Source organism: Acanthopagrus latus, chromosome 16 (assembly GCF_904848185.1).
Source record: "Acanthopagrus latus isolate v.2019 chromosome 16, fAcaLat1.1, whole genome shotgun sequence".
Classification (NCBI taxonomy): Eukaryota; Metazoa; Chordata; class Actinopteri; order Spariformes; family Sparidae; genus Acanthopagrus; species Acanthopagrus latus.
In genome coordinates, this window is record NC_051054.1 from 11,800,084 (window position 1) to 11,818,752 (window position 18,669).

At 43.0% G+C, this 18,669-nt stretch overlaps 4 protein-coding genes across 7 annotated transcripts; 1 reads left to right on the top strand and 3 right to left on the bottom strand.

The window, feature by feature from the left end:
- Positions 1-747: 747 nt before the first annotated feature.
- On the bottom strand, positions 748-5,936 carry jdp2a (Jun dimerization protein 2a). Its single transcript, XM_037071159.1, has 4 exons — positions 5,627-5,936; positions 2,833-3,050; positions 2,325-2,429; positions 748-2,236 (listed from the first exon to the last, which is right to left on the bottom strand). The coding sequence occupies exons 1-4, from the start codon at positions 5,712-5,714 to the stop codon at positions 2,051-2,053; spliced, it is 597 nt and encodes a 198-aa protein (XP_036927054.1). The 5' UTR covers positions 5,715-5,936; the 3' UTR covers positions 748-2,050.
- Positions 5,937-6,126: 190 nt separating this feature from the next.
- Positions 6,127-10,017, bottom strand: fosaa (v-fos FBJ murine osteosarcoma viral oncogene homolog Aa). The gene is made up of 5 exons (XM_037071156.1): positions 9,872-10,017; positions 8,894-8,994; positions 8,001-8,228; positions 7,565-7,672; positions 6,127-7,455 (listed from the first exon to the last, which is right to left on the bottom strand). Exons 1-5 carry the CDS (start codon positions 9,921-9,923, stop codon positions 6,787-6,789), a joined length of 1,158 nt encoding a protein of 385 aa, XP_036927051.1. The 5' UTR covers positions 9,924-10,017; the 3' UTR covers positions 6,127-6,786.
- mlh3 (mutL homolog 3 (E. coli)) lies at positions 10,015-18,587 on the bottom strand. Of its 4 annotated transcripts, none has more exons than XM_037071139.1 (13): positions 15,116-18,587; positions 14,926-15,027; positions 14,757-14,836; positions 14,558-14,662; positions 14,359-14,443; positions 14,220-14,288; positions 13,988-14,096; positions 12,868-13,027; positions 12,753-12,776; positions 12,567-12,645; positions 12,310-12,461; positions 12,135-12,210; positions 10,015-10,151 (listed from the first exon to the last, which is right to left on the bottom strand). In XM_037071139.1, the coding sequence occupies exons 1-12, from the start codon at positions 17,583-17,585 to the stop codon at positions 12,139-12,141; spliced, it is 3,507 nt and encodes a 1,168-aa protein (XP_036927034.1). In that variant the 5' UTR covers positions 17,586-18,587; the 3' UTR covers positions 10,015-10,151; positions 12,135-12,138. The 4 variants fall into 4 exon arrangements, 3 of the variants coding, with proteins under 3 accessions (XP_036927034.1, XP_036927035.1, XP_036927036.1); XR_005070185.1 differs by lacking the exon at positions 10,015-10,151 and adding an exon at positions 10,447-11,172 and having other exon boundaries at positions 11,232-12,210; XM_037071140.1 differs by lacking the exon at positions 10,015-10,151 and adding an exon at positions 10,447-10,760.
- Positions 10,022-11,851, top strand: LOC119004343 (transmembrane emp24 domain-containing protein 10-like). Its single transcript, XM_037071158.1, has 5 exons — positions 10,022-10,235; positions 10,737-10,857; positions 10,977-11,050; positions 11,268-11,394; positions 11,707-11,851. The coding sequence occupies exons 1-5, from the start codon at positions 10,059-10,061 to the stop codon at positions 11,826-11,828; spliced, it is 621 nt and encodes a 206-aa protein (XP_036927053.1). The 5' UTR covers positions 10,022-10,058; the 3' UTR covers positions 11,829-11,851.
- Positions 18,588-18,669: the final 82 nt, after the last annotated feature.

Consider the following 18,669-nt stretch of genomic DNA (forward strand, 5'->3'; position numbering starts at 1 on the left):
TGAAGGTTAAATCCCTCCTGGTATGAACTGCGGGGGGGAATTCTTTAATGTCCCTCTTTTATTTTTGATATGAGATTCTTGCATATGAAATCTAACAGATCTTGTGCAACATCAATTTGATTTGATCTGATTTTGGTTTTCATGTAGCTTGTGTGTGAAGTCGCTGCAGTGGACACATACTGTGCTGCCAGGCGCACAGATTTTGAACTGTATGATAAATGAAAGCCTGTGTATAAAGTCAGTGACAGCTCTCACAGAGTCGTTACACCCCATATACTCATCGTGAGTCCTCCCCAATATGTAGTCCGAGTTCACCGTAACTACACTTAAATGAATAAATAGTGTTCACCTATCAAGCCTCCATTTACAAACGCTTTCCCAGGCTTCTTCACCCACATGTCCCTTTAGAGGCTCCGTACTTTAGGGACTCTGTGGCCGGGAGAGGAATAAGAGATGTAGAAAGTCTCTTTTACCAGTTGTTGCACTAGATACTGCCTTATAATCTGTGTCAAAATAGCCTCAGGTGAAATGAAAAGTTTCCCCACTTTTTTTTTCTTCTGCACTCTGTGTGATGTCAGAAAACTGAACTAATATCCAAGTTTCACAGCAGTAAAGCGGTTGTTCAGGTCGCGCTGCTTTCGGCCACCAGGTGGCACCTTTCACAACACATTCAGGTCAAGAGAACGATTCCCCAAAATATCATGCATGTCTCACATGTTTTCAATTCTGTTTTTCTGTTACAAGAAATTCCAGAAAAAAAAAGAAACTAAACATTTATTTCTTATGGAAATACAAAATGGGATTTTGTGATAGCTTATATGCTTATATAACATCATATACAAAAGTATATATATAAAAAAACATAATTGGTAGTAACATGGTAACAGAAAATAAAGTACAATGTAAACAGTCCATATATATATGTGCATACATGACGCCTGCGCCAAAACATAGCAATAAAGACAAATTTTTAAAAAAAAAGATCAGTCGATCTGCCACAAACTGTGTGGAGGAACAGAGATAACCCAAAAATCATGAAGGTTATGATGTAGTAAAATGGCCTCTGACTGTTTGCGTGTGTGTGTGTGTATACGTTCTTCATAGCACCACATACCACTGTCAGTATGTGCTGCTTACTGCATTCCAGTAGATATTTGATCTGATACTTTATGAAATGTGTCTATTAGGCCAACATAGTGGCTCCCGATTGCTCCCATCTTCTAGTTGTAGTTCAGTGAGAATTCCTACAATTCCCAGAATGCATTTTCAGCAATTAACACAATACATGCTATTTTTGGGCACAAGAGCTGAGGAGTATTGCAACCTCTCCTTAAAAACAAGAGCTCTATTTGTGGCCTTATCACCACATAAAACTTGTCAGTGAAATGCAGGTGACTGACTGTTTAAATCAAAATATTTTTCTCACCAAATGCATTCCTGAAATTAGCTGACATTTAAAGGTGCAATATGTAATTTTAGGGTTTTAATCAGAAGACAAAGTTCTTCACTGACTGTTTTTTTATGCCTAAACAAACTAAATAAACAAACTGACCTTAAACACACAAACACAAAGTGTTCTAGGATCTTATTTTCATCTGAGAACAGCTTGTTCATCCACTTATTGAAAAAATATATGTCTAAGTTTGTTTTATTACCTCCTTTAGATTATAAGTATCAAAATTCGGAGTCTGAATGCCTTCTCCAAAACTACATGGTGCTCCTTTAACCACCAATGCTTTTTTCATAATGGAAAGTTATTATCTTCCCAACCAAAATCCATTTCAGCTGCTGAAAATATGTTAAAGATGCCATGCTGGCTAATGGCTCAAGCTAAGTTTAGATGGCAAATGAATGACTAAACAAGAGAGAGCAACAAAGACCAGTTTGAACAGTCCAATCGCATTGGATCCATAGTTTGTGGCATGATGCTCTGAGACCTAAGACAGGAGGATTTGGCTGCTGGTTCTCCTCCACGACCAGGGCCCAAAGCTAAGTGCTGCTAGTCGGGTGCTTCTTCTCAACTGTAAACTCTAGAAAAGATGTCGAATCTTCACTTGGCCTCGAGCTGCTGCAGCAGGGGGTTCGCCTCACCCTCCGGGGTTTTCACACTATCTGTCCTGACAATACACGTGGGCCGGTGGCGGTTGAGCAAGAGGATCAGCTGCTGCCGTTCAAGCTTCAGCTCCTCAATCTGGGCTTTGAGGTCAGAGTTCAACATCTCTAGTCTCTCTGATTCCTGTGAGTGGATGGAAGGAGAGCGAAGCATTAAGGGAGGTAGAGCTGGAAAGTGTTCTAAATGAAGTAATAACCTCGGTGTGTCCCACCTTTTGTAGATAATCTGTCCTCTCTTTCTTTTTGTTTCGACATCGAGCCGCAGCCACTTTGTTTTTCTCTCGCCTTCGTTTCCTCCTCTCTTCCTCCTCATCTCTCTAAACAACAGTGCAGGTGAAAAGGTTTCAGGTGGAGTTGCGATGGCCTTGCTGAACATTAAACTACTAAAAATCATCATATGCCATCATATAAATAATAAAAGCTTATTTGTATTATATTCTTTATCATAGTAACTGCGACACATCCTGCTACATCCACTAGATGGACCTGTTGATTAAGCTATGACACTGCAAAGGCTCTTCCAGTTCATCCAAACCAGCTTTCATCGGTTCAGGCACATATTTCACTCAGTTTAGCTGGAATGTGTATGCGGAATTTTAAATATATTTTAACTGCACTCTTGCAAAACACACACATGTTTAATGTAAAGAAAAATAACGCAAATAGAGTCAAAATTAACCGTTTCTGATTGCATTATCAGGCACTCACTGTTTCCTTTACCTCTGTTTTGATCACTAGGGGCCTCTTCCCCAGACTGTCCAGGAAGTGCAGAGGCGACAGCATCGTACCGAACTCCTGAAAGTCACCAAATTTGAGCTTGTCAGTCAGCGTGGTGGCTGAGATCCCAGCCAGCGGGCCCAGGCTGGGCAGGGAGCCTGCTGTCACAGAGGGATCTGGGATTTGTCCTGGCATCGTGTCAGACTCGGTCGTGACCACAGCTAGGAGGCAGAGGGAGAAAATGGGAGACGGCACTCAGTCGGCAACTAAACCAGATCAATGAAAAACACATAAAACTCTGTCCGCTCGGCTTGTCATAGCACGCGCTGGAGCATACTTCATGGTGTGAGGGGAGAGAAAAGAAAAAAAATAAACATTTAACATTAACAAATTAAAAGGGAAAATAGATATCTGAGTACTTTTTTTAGACCAGCAGACGGTCACAGGGCCTCAAGCAGGCACTTGCCCGAGGTGCACTGCTCCTCTCTAGCCGTCAGACTGGCCCAAACTGTGATGAATTGCTGGTCTGTTACAGGAGCCGGATGCTGAGGCTGCTCTCATTAGGCTATTTTATTATTTTGCTTCTTTTTCTGGAATGAATATGCAACCATTTACTGAGATCTTGGCAGAAAGACACACTTCGTGTAATCCCCAGAGGCCAAAAGAGAGACGAACAAGACAGCCTACAAAGCAGACTCAGACAAATTCCCCCTTTATTTCAAGGAAAGCAAAAGCCAGAATAGAAATGCCCGTGAACCATGCTTTCCTCCTTATGAGACTTCACGACAAGGGAGTGGACTACAGCTGCCAAAATTCAGCACAATGTGGTTAAGCCTGACCCCCAAATTTAACTTGTTTTGTTTAGCCAAGTGAAAAATTAAGAGATGACATTGTTTACTCGCAACTCTTTGTGCCAAGCAGATTTTCTTTGCGTGTTTTGTTCTGCCCGACCACTGACAAATGCCTTAATTTGAAAAATGCTGAGCCCGAACATTTAAATATATCCAGAGACAATGAGCGAGGTGTGTGAGCAAAAACCAGCCAAAGACACAGGAAATTACTACGACAGCTCAGCGGATTTCCAAGCCACATGATGCAGCCAAAAGCGACCATCTGAGGTCAATTACTCAGAGATCTTTAGCCCACACTGAAGCAACAAACAGGCACGATTTGATATAAATGTCACAATAGGAAAACAGCCATCTGGCTTGTTATTATCATCTGTGAGGAAATATCTATGAGAATTCTAAGGGAGGAGTTCATGTATGGCGATTTACGCATCTACTGAACAGTTATGCATCATGAGAACACGACGAGGCAGGCGACATGAGAAAAAGGCATGGGAATTACTTTCAGTTTTCACACTTCCTCAAAACACAGGTCAAAAAAGTGGAACTCTGCAGGTCATGGTTTTGGCACATGATACCCGGATGCAAATGTCTGTTTAAAAAAAAAAAAAAAAGAAGAAAAGAAAAGAAAAAGGTGCAAAACAAACTACAGCCTGACCGATGTATCAGTTTAGCTGATATGCTCAGCCGATATTGGCCTATCACAGATAAAATGTATCGGCATAAATGTTGTCCAGTACGCGCTGATGTGACACTGAAAGATGCAGAAATATATAATGCAGAAAAAGATTCTTTGGGTAATTTATACATTTTTTAATTTCCAGTGAGGTTTACTGCCACAGTGCACTGATGGCATTTTACACAACAAAGTTTACTGTTAAACTGTAAAACATCTGGTCTCTGTTACATATCTGTGTGTGTTCAATCACCACATTTGAAGGATCACTGCACAGAATTTGTGTTTATCGGGTGATATGCCAGTTTGGGTTTGTTTGGTTTTTTTTCACACAAACGTGCAAAATGGAAGTAATGCGTGATTGCATCATAGAAATTTAGTGTTAAGTTTGCACAAAAATACCAGGCAGTGCAAAAGACAAACCCACTTTAACACCATAAACAGGGCTGACAAGCATACAGTATGGAACAATGCCCATCATTTCATTATACTAAAGTCCAATGCTAAAAATATGCCCTTTAATGTTAAATGTATTATTCCCCTGAAGGTCCAACAAGCCAGTTCACTTCTACAGATCTCACTGCGGCGTCATCGTTTCTTCTGAACACGCACAGTGAAAAGAGGAAAGCCCGGGGTCAGTCTGTGAATCTGAACGTTCAGCGTTTGAGGAATATGAATGCAGTGCCCTCAGATCGCCTACACTGTGTTGCATGCTGAAGCCATTGGTCAACTTGAAAGCGGAAGTTTCTCTTCAGTGCGGCATTTATCTTACGTAACTTTGTCCCATCACAGAGCTGCAGTGATAAAATAAATAAATAAATAAATAAATAAATAAATAAAAAGACGTTACAGCTTTATTTTTTTGGTCCGCAGCGGATTTGTCTTCAGATAAACGCACATGTTAGGATCCGACGCTCCCGTGCAGGTTAGACAGCACTAACACAGGGACATTTTGTTCTGAATTGTGCACGCCGCGCTTCCACTAAAACAGGAGCGAGCCAACAAAAGAAAACGAGCTTTCTGCAGCATGCTCCGCGAAAGATGTCAGGGCGACTTTGAAGAGCGGAGGGGGGGAAAAAAACGCAGTGAAACTCTAAAGATTTGCAGAGATGGTCGCGCCGAATAACCGAGAACATCCCAGCCCCGCTCTCTCTCTCTGCCTGCCTGCTCGCCAACTCTGCTCGCTGTGACCTGTGCGCGGCGCGCCAAGACGCTGCTTAGTATGGAGAAAATGAGCCAGTCCCTCGACTTAACGAAGTTTTTCGATACCGACCTGACTTTGATCCCAGGTGCAACAAATGTCCTTTCTTCTGGTCAGCCGAGGGTCGAGAGTAGATTTTAAAAAGTGGGAATCGTTGCATCAGCCCGATTTTAAACGTGATCCCAATCTGGGAGGATTTAGGAATGCGGAACTTAGGCTATGCCAGCCAAACGTAAGCAGGGATGTAAAAAAGTACATCGTGGGGGCAGAAGTGGGGAAGTCGCACCGCTCCTCCCATAAAGAAACACTGAGGCTGCAGACTGCAACGACAGAAATGTGGCTCCGACGGAGGCCTGATCTGGAAATACAGCGCGACCGCTCACCTACAGAGAGTCTCAGAGCGAATCCAGGACGGATCCCTGGGAAATCTACAAGCCTCGTCGTAAATTAGGGTTTTGCGAGACAGGAAAACGAAAGCACTTATCTGAACTCTGCCTCCGTCTGTAGAGTTATAATTCAAATTTAATGCAACAATATAAAAGTCAAAAATTGAAAACAACAGCAGCCCCAAACACCACTCTGAATGTAGGTTTATTGTAATTATTCAGCAGCATAGATAAGCAATCAATGCTCATTTTGACCTTTTTTTTTTTTTTAATTTAACAAAGAATCTGAAAGGTAAAAAAATAAATCATAATACATACATCTTGATAAGATATATATTGTATATATAGCACTGGATGTTTTCATGGAAAACTTTCAATGAGGTCAAAACCACAGTCGATGACATTGAGGTATGCGAGGTACTCAACATGGATGAATATGTAAATACAACATTTACATCAATCAATACACTGTTAACAACAAAGCACAAAAACCATACTGTAACATTAAATTCCACAGTACATCTTAGATCTAGGAACAGATCAGATATATATATATAAGCTCTGAAAAGTATTTGGAATTCGTCAGCATGCGTTTTTTTCAAAAAAAATCAAAACTTCATCTCAGTCCCAGCCATGCTTTTAGCTACATCAATCTGTCGGCTATGTTATCTGGAGAAAGTTTATATGTTTGTTTAGTCACGCACGAGACATTTCATGAACGTATTCCTTGAAGGTGTTACAGCAAACTGTGGCATATGTTGTTCGATATCGTTTCAAAGTCAGGAAACCTGCAGGACAAAAAAAAAAAAGGCCAGAGAGATCACACGGATCACTTCCCTCTGTACATTATAAGGCTAAAAGAGTTGGAGAGTTGAGTAGATCGACTGATTCGGCTTTGCTCCCTCCACCTTTATGACTGTCCAGTCCCTCTGTGAGAGAGTCCAGCTCGGGACACCCAAATGTGAACACAGACAGGTAGTTGCTGCAGGTGGGGGTGGAGGTCACCACAGGAGTGCTGAGAGGCTCCAGGTCACTGGAGACAGACTTGTACAGGGTCTCCCAGTCCGAGACCCCGAGAGAGCTGCTCAGGTCAATGTCTGGCACGGATCGAGCCGTCTCCATGGGGGTTTTCTCCTCCAGACTGGGCAACATATTTTCCAGTAGCCCTTCCTTAATGTCCAGGGAGGGCTCGAGATCGCAGATGTTGATTTCGGCGCTGGCACACAGCAAGATATTGGAGTTCCCAGAGATCGCCGTGGACGGATCACTGGGGATCTCCATGTCCTGGAGCGAAGGAGCTTCCTGGGTGCCATCGTCTGGAAGGCTGTCCTCGTCTGGACTGGGCGGTAGCTCTGGGGACCCCGCGGGCTCCTGGAAAATGGACTCCAGCTCGTCTGACATCTGGCACATGGGTTTATGTGTGGCGAGGATAAACTCGAGACGCTCTTTCTCTTTGAGGAGGTTGGCTATTTCCGTCTCCAGGGCTGCTTTTTCCTCCTCCAGCTTGTCTGCCTCCTTCGGATAGAGTGACATCCAAAAATCATCCACATTGGAAAACACACACACACACACACACACAGCCAGTGCTAATGACAGCTGAGTAAATGCATCACTGTTTACTTACAGTTTGCAGCGTGTCGGTGAGTTCCCTCCGTCTGTTGCGACACTTTGCTGCAGCCATTTTATTCCTCTCCCTCCTTATCCTCTTTTTCTCTTCCTCCTCTGGAGACAGCTGGGATGCAAGAGGAATAATTCAGTTATTGCCTTGAAGAATCCAGCCATTTCATCCCCTAATCCGCTACATCCGCTGACAATACACCCTCCGAAGAATGGCAAAAGCATGTTTCGCTGCAATGCGTCTAAAAATAGACCATTGTTGCAGACTTGCTGTGACCTGAATATAAATCGGCTGCCTAAGGAAGGCACACCGCCAGCACACGGCACCAGAGGAGCATGCACAATAGCAGCATTGCACACAAGGAATTCAGATTGGCATATGTAAATTTACACTATTGACTATTCTGTCCAATAGCAGGTAGACCTCATCTGAGCGACCCTACCTGCTCTGTTTTCCCCTTTCTGACAGCATTTTTTCCCTTATTCCCGCCCTCTTTGGGTGTTGCCTGGTGAGAGCTTTGTGGTTCATTGGCTTGCTTGCTACCCAGAGAAGGGGAGACAGATGTAATAATCGTAGGCTGGACCATCCACTGGAAATCTGGGGTAGAGGAAATTGCGGTGACTGTTGGAACGAATGGAGTGTCTTGAACGCTCATTTCTTGGCAGAGCTCCTGAAAAAAAAAAAAAAGGAAATAACCAACAATGAGGATTATAAGAGAATCCCTTTTTTAAAATGAATCCATTCCATTGCTATTAAAAAGGTGTCAGGTTATTGTGATGGCAATCAATAAAAACCTATAAATCAACGATGTGGAGTCTCAAACAGAGGGTAGCCGGCCTGTGTTGGATATTCTTGAAATATACCCCCACCAGAAATAGCCTCCTTCGGATCAATATTTGACTTTATCATTGTTTCTGACGTCAACACTGACGCAGGGATGCTGTGGAGTCTCCTGAATGGATTTATTTTTCTCAATGAACCGCTGCATCGACACGCTCACATTTGGTCCCAGGACGTCGGAATCATAACAACCCGACCGATGCTGATATTTTGACACGTTACCACCTGCTCTTATCTCTGATATCCCTTCCACCCCGCAAAAAATATTAAATGTACCAAAAATGACGTTTAAATTAAAATAATAAGAAGAAATTAAGCGCACACAGTTAATTAACATCGTATCAATCAGCTCCACCTCCCCCTCCCCCCATCGTCAGGATAAAAGGCATAAGGACACTCGCATTAAATAAGGGAGGGGGGGCTGTTTAATTTCCTTGTCACTGAAGCGCCTCCTGGGCTGCATGTTGAATATATGATCAACAAAGCCATTCATACCTTTGCACTGCTTTCTGAGGAGGACGCTGGAGAGCTCGCCTCTTCTGGCGTCTTCTGGCACAGTGTCCCGACAGGAGACTCTGTCCGGCAGGTGGGAGAGTCTGAATCCATGTCAGGCGTCAGGTTGTTGTGATACATCACGAGGGGGGAGAAGAGGAAAAAAAAAAAAAAAGAAAAGAAAGAAAGAAAGAAAAAAAAGCACCAGTCCCGATCAATGACAAATATGACTCTGGCCTTCCACTGAGCAGAGCGGCTCGGGTCTTTTCTCCAGGTATATACCTGGTAACTGGACGACTAGAATGCAAGCCCCTCCTTTTATGCTCTGCTAGAATTTTATGAATGAACCAAGACTGTACCATCCGCCGAGGGGGAAGGGGGGGGCAGACTGACAGCCACACGGGGCCTACATTTCGGGGTAAAACAGCATTATTTTGACATTTACCCTCTTGTGTGAATCCTCTGTAAATACATACACGTTGGTTTTCTTTCTAGAAGTGATCGCAGCAACGCCACAAGAAGGCCACATTCCCCCGTTCGGCGCATTTCCACGTCCCATTCACAAATATCGGCTTCATAAATAAATAAATTAAAAGAAAGCTATGTGGGGTGAGAAACGTGAGCCTATTTATAAATAGACATATGTAACCATTTCCTGTGCGATGAAAACCCGATGTTCAGCTGCATTCATTTAATCAAGGGCGAAATTCACGAACACACAATATCCACTGATCCAATAATACAACAAAAATAAGTATTACAAAGGGTCGACGCGACGCATTTTGCACATTTGAAAAAAATTGTCGACTACAGCTTATTGACTCTCCTGACAGACACTCAGACTGAAATGACCCCCCCTTCATTTTTAACTCAGCCGTCTGGCAGCCCTCTCAGTGAGCTCAGCTCCTCGGGACTGCCTTTTCCAAAGATAAGCATCGAGAGCAGTTAGCAGACATAATAAAATGATGCTGAATTGTTTACTTGGGGAGGAGGAGGTGGTGGTGGTGGTGAGGAGGTGGGGAGGGTCGGACATGTGGGGGCGGAGAAGTCACGTGTCACGACCCGGAACTGGAGGGAGGAGGAGGAGGGACAAAGGGGCGGGGGAGCGGGATGCGTTGGACCGGAGCATCATCATCCTTCGCTCGCATCACAGCAAGGGATCGGTGGCATGTCTAGACTCTGCGTTTTCCTGCTGCTGCCGGTCCTCTTGGGCCTGGCGTCTGCGATTCAGTTCTACCTGCCGGTCCGCTCTGTGAAATGTCTGCATGAAGACATCCACAACAATGTGCTGGTCACAGGTGAGTATGAAGTCAGCGAGGAGCCAGAAACTACAACTAATTTGAAGGTACGTGAACGTGTCGCACGTGTAACATATGGCAAACTTTCTATAGACTTCTCACGTCAGAAATGCAAGATTAATAAATAAGACATTAGCCCATACTGCAAAAAAATGACATTCTTGTTAATACTAATTAATTTGGGGGGTAGATATAAGGGTAAAAATCAAGCTATAAGTGCAACTGTATCACAATAGTTGCAGCACAACTCTCTCTCTCTCTCTTTTTTTTTTATTTTTTATTTTAATTAATTTGAGGTTTCTGGAGGTGTAGCTACAATGTAGTACAAAAATAAAACAACAAAGTTGTATGGAAAACATTTCATCAAGATAGCACCAACAAATTTAAGACAATTTAAAATATGTCATTATGAGCAGTCCAATACCATATGTTAGGGGAACCTTGTGTCAATTTATCAGTTTTGAAGACTTCAGAATCAGGAAACAAAACTAATCCTGATCACTCCTAAATGAGATTGTGGCAGACCCCTGTGTTAACTCTTTCTTCAGATCACCGATTCTGCTGGCGACCTGCTGTTCAAAAAGGAGAACATCACAAGTGGGAAATTTTCCCTCACGACAGAAACTCGGGACATGTTGAAGATTTGCTTTCACAGCACATTATCAGTGGGTGAGTGAATTTTCTAAATATGTAAATGTGAATATTCCAACTCAAATGGATAAATTAGTACAATAACTATTGGTTTTCTGTGAATAACTAATGAGCTATTAATGCTCATATGATCATAGGCAATGGAAAGGTCCCAGACCGACTGGTCACTCTGAAAACAAAGCATGGCATGGACACACTGAACCAGGAGGAGGTGAGGGGGGCCATGTTAAAGAAAAAAATTAAGCCAAAAATGAAAATTCAGTCATTATCCACTCAACCCCGTGTAGAGGGAAAGTCCAGTAAAGTTTCATGGTCCGCAAAACATTTGTGGAGCTTCACAGCAAAACAGTATGGAGCCATTTTTCTTGAAGCTCCACAAATGTTTTGTGGACTAATATGAAATTTCACCTTTACAAACTCTTTGTCAGATCGCGAAAGTGGAGAAACTGAGCCCCCTTGAAAAAAAGCTGAGAACTCTGGAGCGCCTATCAGACTCCATGATGGATGACTTTGTCTACATGAGGAAGCGAGGGAAACAGATGGGACACACAAATGGTAAATGATGAGAGAAATGTGTTTGATGTACATGCACACTGTGAGTAACTGCTTAAGGGAAATTACAGCTGCACCGTTTTCTATGAGTTTAAATTTTTCGAGCATTTTTACCTTTTGGCCACACCCCTATGTGTGATATAAGGTGTTCTGCCTTTAAAAAAAAACAGATGGAAATCAACTGCTGTGTGGCCAGAAGTATTTAAACTATGGTCTGCAGCAGTTTTCTCCTCTGTGTGATCCATAGCTCACTGTGTAGAAATTCTTGGGACCATTGTGACAATATTTTGGTGCTTTTTTCTCTATCTCACACAGCTTCAACCAACACACGAGTGCTGTTCATCAACATCATCTCCATAAGCTGTTTGTGTTCAATGGCCATATGGCAAGTGTTCTATTTGAGAAGATTCTTCAGGTCAAAGAAGTTGATTGAGTGAAGACGATTTTGCGAGCGCGACCTGAGTGATACAGCCTGATCATCAAGTGGACTGCGCTGCTTTGGGAACATTTACCTCAGTGTGTCAAAATGTGCTGTTTTTCTGATGATGCATCACATATGATCCATATTCATTTTTATTTTAGTATTTCCTCTAACAAAATGTAATGGTATTCATCTCTGACATGTGTCTTCCTGTGAATGTACAGCTGTTTCTGTAGGTCAAAGGGCTTCGGGGGAATTTGACAGGGGGATTCTTATGAGTTACTTGGAATCATGAAATAAACATTTAAAATAAAATACACACCGACTTATGTATTTCCAAATAGTTTCCATGCTTTATACATTCTTCTCAGCTTTTGGAGGTTGGGTTTTTGTAATTCCTGCAGGGACAAGAATGCTTAGTCACAACCTGATTACTGTATTCAGTGAGTGAATACTACATTTAATACAAAGTCAGATGTGCTTCTTCCTCTTGGTACCTTCTGGTCTTTGTCCAAATGGAGGATGTCTACCAAAGGAGCGATAGATGGGCGGCCATGGGCGCACTGGAAGGGAAGCTGGCAGGAGGACAAGGATGCCACCAAGCTGCAGCATTCATCTCTGCTCAGGCTGTCGTTGAATTTGATGGCACCTGTTTAAAGCACACATGTATACCGTGACTTGTATGAAGATTTTAGGTTGAAATTGTGACTTATTGAATCAGAAACTACAGGAGAGAGAAGTAATTTAACCTTACCGTGGCATGCTAGGGAGGCTAGCACCTTCAGGACAGTGAGAGGCAGAGTTCCTCTCACTGTACCAGTTGAGCGAAGTAGCTGAGACAAAGAGTCAGAAAGGATACCAATTAATTATTATTAAAGTATTGAGGTCATTTCCCCACACAAATAGGGAATAGGTGCTAGAATCAAACTTCAAAGCTTACCTCAATCTGCTCTCGAAGATATTCCTGATGTGTGGTCATAGGAAAAGAGCAAAAAGGTAAGCTTAAGTCACAAATACAATAGATGTTCTTAAAATGGAGGTTTCAGAAGTCTTACCTCAACAATTGGCTTGATAACAGATGGTCTCCCCCGCCTGAGCTCATTACTCTCCTTTTCCATAAAACACAACGGTACCTTCCCAACAAAGACTTGCGGATGCACTACTTGTGAGAACTTCACTTCTAGGCCCAAACTCCGCAAATGTGGCTGACAAGACCTGGAAGAGTTCACAATACAATTAAAACAATAATGCCAATGTATGAATGTGCATGTCATGAAATCAACTGGTTATTAATCTGCAGTTAAGCCGTCAAATAGCAAGATGGAAAAGTTGCGTGGTGCAGTTTGTCGAAAAAATGAAAGTAACTTCGAACAAAATGTCAGGCTTCATTCTGATCTAGAAAATGTAAATAAAGGAACGACAACAGGCTTCAGAGCAAGTGACTGTGTGCGTCAGACCAAGGATTTTGAATAACAAAGTGATCAGAGCTCCAGAACATCCTTTCAGTAACTACAATCGAGAGGAGAAACAAGGCAGACAGTTGCAGTTACAGGGCCATAATCTGTCCAAATCAGGCAAAGTGCTTGCAAATGTTCCTACAAATTGACTCCTACCACTGTCTGAATATGTACATGCTTCTTTGACAGTTTCAAGAAAACACAGTGAGCAAAACACAATTTTTGCACAAAACTTAAAGATATTTAACAAAGGCATTTGACAGTGTAAGCTCTATTATTTCTCCAGAGCACCGACGCTATTTAAGGATGGCATATGAGCCGAAATGCTCATAACAGCTCTAGGTTGAGACAGAGGTGAAATGAGGCTGCGTCACTGCACCAACCCTTTCTGTCATCTTTATTGCTACCATCTTTCACCTCATTGCCAAAATCTGCTGAAGGGTGTCTCGGCTGTTGAATATAGCAGACAGCTGGCTCTTAAACCTCAACCAGTGTAGGGCCAAGTGCAGTCCATCAAGTAATGACAATACCATCACAGATCACACCAAAGTAAAAAAAAAAAAAACACTAAAGGCTGTGGCTCCAGGAAGGAACTGGGCCCACTAAAGTAGAAAATTCAGATAAATCCTCTTAAATTGGCAGCATTTTCACCTCAAAAAAGAGACGCCGAGTTAGCAACATATCTTCCCGATGAACAATGCTCATAGAGAAAACTAACCGAAGCAGCCTGAGCTCCTCTTCAGTTACACTGATCTCAAGAGGTGGCAAAATGGTTGATGAACACAGACGTCTCTCACCGGGTGAATCCGGGTCATCCTCATAGGAATCTATGACAGGACATATAGTTACTGTATGACCCCAGGGTGACGTTGTGGTCCCACCAACAGCATTACTGATTTTCCATTTCATTCTATATTGACACTGTTCATCACACATTAAATTTGTTTTACCTGCAACTAGATTTTCCAGTCGAACTCTCTCATGCGCTGCGTGTTGATCCACCAGCACCAGCAGGTTTCCTGGGTTTCAATATGAAATGCTTGAGATGTTGAACAACAAATGATAAAACTGTAACATTCCAGTCAATACCTTCAGTTTCAGAAAGTGCGGCCGGCTCTTCATCCCTTGTGTTGATGAGACATGCAAGAAACTTCTTATCCACTTGATGAACAACCTAAAAGGTATTTAAATAGCAATTACTTCATGGCATCGATGAAGGAAGAATGGCTGGAGCATTTTAAGACTATTTTAACAGAACTTTCAAAAGGAAAACTAAAGATAACTTTGCCTTCATTGACTGAATCATGGACTTTGAAAAGCGGTATGGAAACAGGATGTTGTGGATCTTGACTGCCAATCCGTCAGCTTGCCCACTTGATATGTCCACCCCAACCTATCGGCACAGGAGTGTTCACAATGCATCAAAAGAACAGCTGAAAAATCCTAATGCTAAACTTTAAAACAGATAACATACAAATGTTGTTTACCTCAGGAGGTCGGACAAACACTGGGTTTTTCCATTTTGAATACAATGAGGTAAGGGAGTTGGAGCTCTCAACATTGCCATCTGTAAGACAGACAGGTAAGTATCTATTTCATATACTTTGTGTGTTTAAGGCACCCTACAGTCTACAGTCTGATCTGTCTGTTAGGTACCTCGGTCATCAAGCCCTGAACTAATCACTCTGTCTGTCCTGGATTTAGGTAGGAAGGGCAACACTAGATCCACCTGAAACGGGTAACACCTGTATTCCATTCCTACAGTTTAAGAGATATGAACAACATAGTATTTAACATTCATGACAACAGTAAAACTAGAATAAGACAAGAGAAACCGCTTTCTCACCCATTTCAGAGATGACACTAACTGCCATATTGGTGACATCAGACGTACAGCACACATGTGTTTCTTCAGTAGGCAGGTCCTCATATCGGCTGAGCCCAGTCACTTTGTTCACGTATACAGTCTTTCCCACAGATGTGTCGTAGTGATGAATCCAGTCTCCTGATGCTGTAATCTCCTCCCTCTCAGCCAGCTGAGGTTCTGTACTGCAAAGTGGGACTGGCTCAGGATTCAGCGCAGTATCACAGGGATCCTCATCGTTACTGCTTCCTCGGATGCTATCGGTAAGCCCAGTGAGACGAGTATCGTCCTGTGACGACATGCTGGATGGACGTGGTAACACTTCTGGATTGTCTGTCCTGTGTTGTTTCAAAAGGCAGAGTTTAGCGGCCAAAGATTTTTTGCCTCTATTCTGCACTGACACTGGTTTCACGTTTGTGAAAACTGAGAGGGTTGGTGGGCTTCGGAGGCTGTCTGACTGTGCAGGTCGAGTATTATTCACTTGAGAGGTTAACTGCAGTTCATCAGATTTACCGTACACTCTTCTGAACTTCTCAAGAGATCCAGACTCTTTACATATAGACAACTTTGGATAAGTTACACTTCTGGGAATCTTTGAGGGAATCATAGGAGCCAAATCTTTGAATAGTTTCGGACCAGTTATGTCTTGGGCTGCATCCAGTGAGATTTTGCGTTTTGAAGCGAAGGATCTCTCTTCACATTTATGTGCTAAAATTTGCTCCTGAGATACTGACTTGTTGATTTGGGATTTGTCCTGAGTCTGCAGACTTTCATGAATGTATGGATCGGACAGTCGGATCTTTCTGTTACTCACTAAAGTCTGTTTGTTTCCTTCTGAACCCTGGCAGTCTGATAAATTTTGCTCAACACAGTTTAAATCAGGCTGAATTTCTTGAGTTACGCCATCTTGTGAAGTCTCATTGCTGGTTGAGGTAGTAACATTTAATCTTGTATCAATTTCTGTTAAAAATTCCAGTTTTTCAGTTGCTTGTTTGATGGAATTACTGGTACATACAATTTGAGAGCCTTCCTCAGCTTCACTGAATGTCAGGCCCCCTTTTTCAGTAACGTTATTATCAGAGGCCTGTTCCAGGCCTTCTCTACATTCTTTCTTTATGCTTTTCATCTTTTCCAACTCATTTATTTGTTCAGTCTCCGTCAGCTCATACTCCTGGCAAACACTGTTCTCACACACAGTGTCATCGTTGCACTTACGATGAACAGAATGAGATGCCAGTTTCATCCCAATACTGTAATCTAGTGTGGGAGCACTGCTAGTTGCCTGGTCACAACTGCCACTATTGTGACCATCTTTGTCTGTGTTGTCATTGCAAAACAATCGGGGAGACACGTCGTCCAAATAATCTTGAGAAAGCACTGCCACCAAGTTCTCTCTGCTGAGGAAAGCTTTCACTGCCTCTTCTATGCAGAGCAAAATACCATCCCAATCTTTGAACTCTATTAGAGTTTTGGCAGGCTCAAGACATATGTCATACTCTGAGTACGAGCATTTGATATTTATGACGTATACTCCGTGAAGATCTTGGCTCCGCTTAAGCTTTGGACTCCTGATGGCAGGCTGCCTCTCTGGACTGTCGTTCCTCTGATGTGAACTGCTCAGCCTGCGTAGGAGGAAGTTCAGTAGTTTGTGTATCCGTGTTTTCAGGAGCAGTCTGTCATTTACATACAGGAACTGTAAGCTGTTACTGTAGTGGCCCTCTCTGCCAATGTAACCAATCACTTCGAACTGCCCATGCATGTGGCTGATTTCTCCAAGCTTCTGTGCTCGACCAAGGCCGTGTATCTGGACAAACCTGTGGTAGGTGCTTTTAGCTTTAGGAAGCTGCACCATCATGGCTCCTGTGCAGTCATTCTTCAGGGTGAAAGACACAGAGGGATGCATCAGAGAAATGGCCTCCAGTCTGTGCCTGATCCTCTCACGCTCAAGCACAGCGTCCATCCTCTTCCTCCGGACTGGCATGTTGTGGAAGAAGTTACAGATGACAACAGTTGTCCCCGCAGAGGGTCGTGCAGCCTCTGCTTCGAACACATCCATGCCCTTGCCATCCTTGAAGAGTTTGACGTGGGTTTTCACCGACGATCTGGTGCGCGATGAGATTTCAACAAGTGTGGCCAGAGAGACCACACTTGCCAGGGCTTCCCCTCTGAAACCATACCACCTCAGGTCGTCCAGGTCTTCAACACAGCTGCATTTGCTCGTGTAGTATCTGTTCCCCACGCACTCCATGTCCTCGGCGTTCATCCCAGCACCGTTGTCGATTACCTGGACTTTGAACGCCTCCATGTCCACCCTGACCCCAACACAGGTCGCCTCTGCATCGATGCTGTTTAGGATAAGCTCCTCCACGCACTGCTGAAGCGAGGGGATGGCGACACCCGAGCGGAGTTTCCCCTGAACCTCTTTAGGCAAACACTTAATCATTGTGCTCATTAAATGCGCTGCACTTCACCTGCCATGACCGGAAACACAGTAGTAAGTGAGTAAAGTGTCTCAAAATAATAATTAGCCCGTGCTAGCTAACGTCCGGTCGCGTTAGCTTAACGCTAGCTAGCTCTGTGGCTTTCTACTTTGTGGTTTTGTCTGCGACTCGTCCAAAACAAGTGGGGCGCGGGGCTCGTTGAATAACATTTCAACAGTACAGCATCAAAATACATGCTAAAATCAAACCTAGCTGCTGTTTACAGTCAACGTGAAACATCAAGAGATGAGCGTAGCAGCTGTGAGCTGAATCTAACAGCGCCCTCTTCCGGTGCGAAGGACCGAACTACAACCGTTGGCTGGTAGCAACCTGCTTTGAACGCGCATACCGCCCCCGAGTGTCCGGAGTCTGCAATTCATGTTTTCCTTTGGCACTCATTAACTGCACAAACATTCAATATTATCCTTCCATTTTCGATTTAATAGTTTGTTAAATGATGCTCTTTTCTTTTCAACATAAAAAGGCAATATATCCATCTCCATCTTCTCAATTACGGTGCCCATTAGGAGGAGTACCTACATCTGTAACACAATGTGAAAATAAATATTGTTTTCTATATGGAAAACATCACTGCAAGAAACACGTTCTCCTGGCTAATTGATCCCAAATTATTCACACTTTTTAAACTGATGTGATCTAAGATACAGTCAAATAACAGGTAGATTGCCTTTCTCCTCAAATATTAAATGTTAACACTAAATATTTTAGTTTTGTTTATCATCTTCTTTTCCCTAATTCTTACACAGTACACATATTGTTTGTGTGTGTGTGTGTGTGTGTGTGTGTGTGTGTGTGTGTGTGTGTGTGTCTGTGGATGACTATGACTATGTCCATTCATCTTTCTTCTCAAGGTTCTCAAGGAGGGCAGAAGCATTCTGATGAGTATTTAGTGATTCACCAGGATCCTTTCAGACTCCTTCAGTCGGTCTGTGGAGGCCGGTGATGACAGCAGTGACAGACTTCAATGTCGAACCATCGCTAATATCATCCCAATATGCTCACCCCTTCAAGTCTATGTTCCTGACAGCCAAGGTT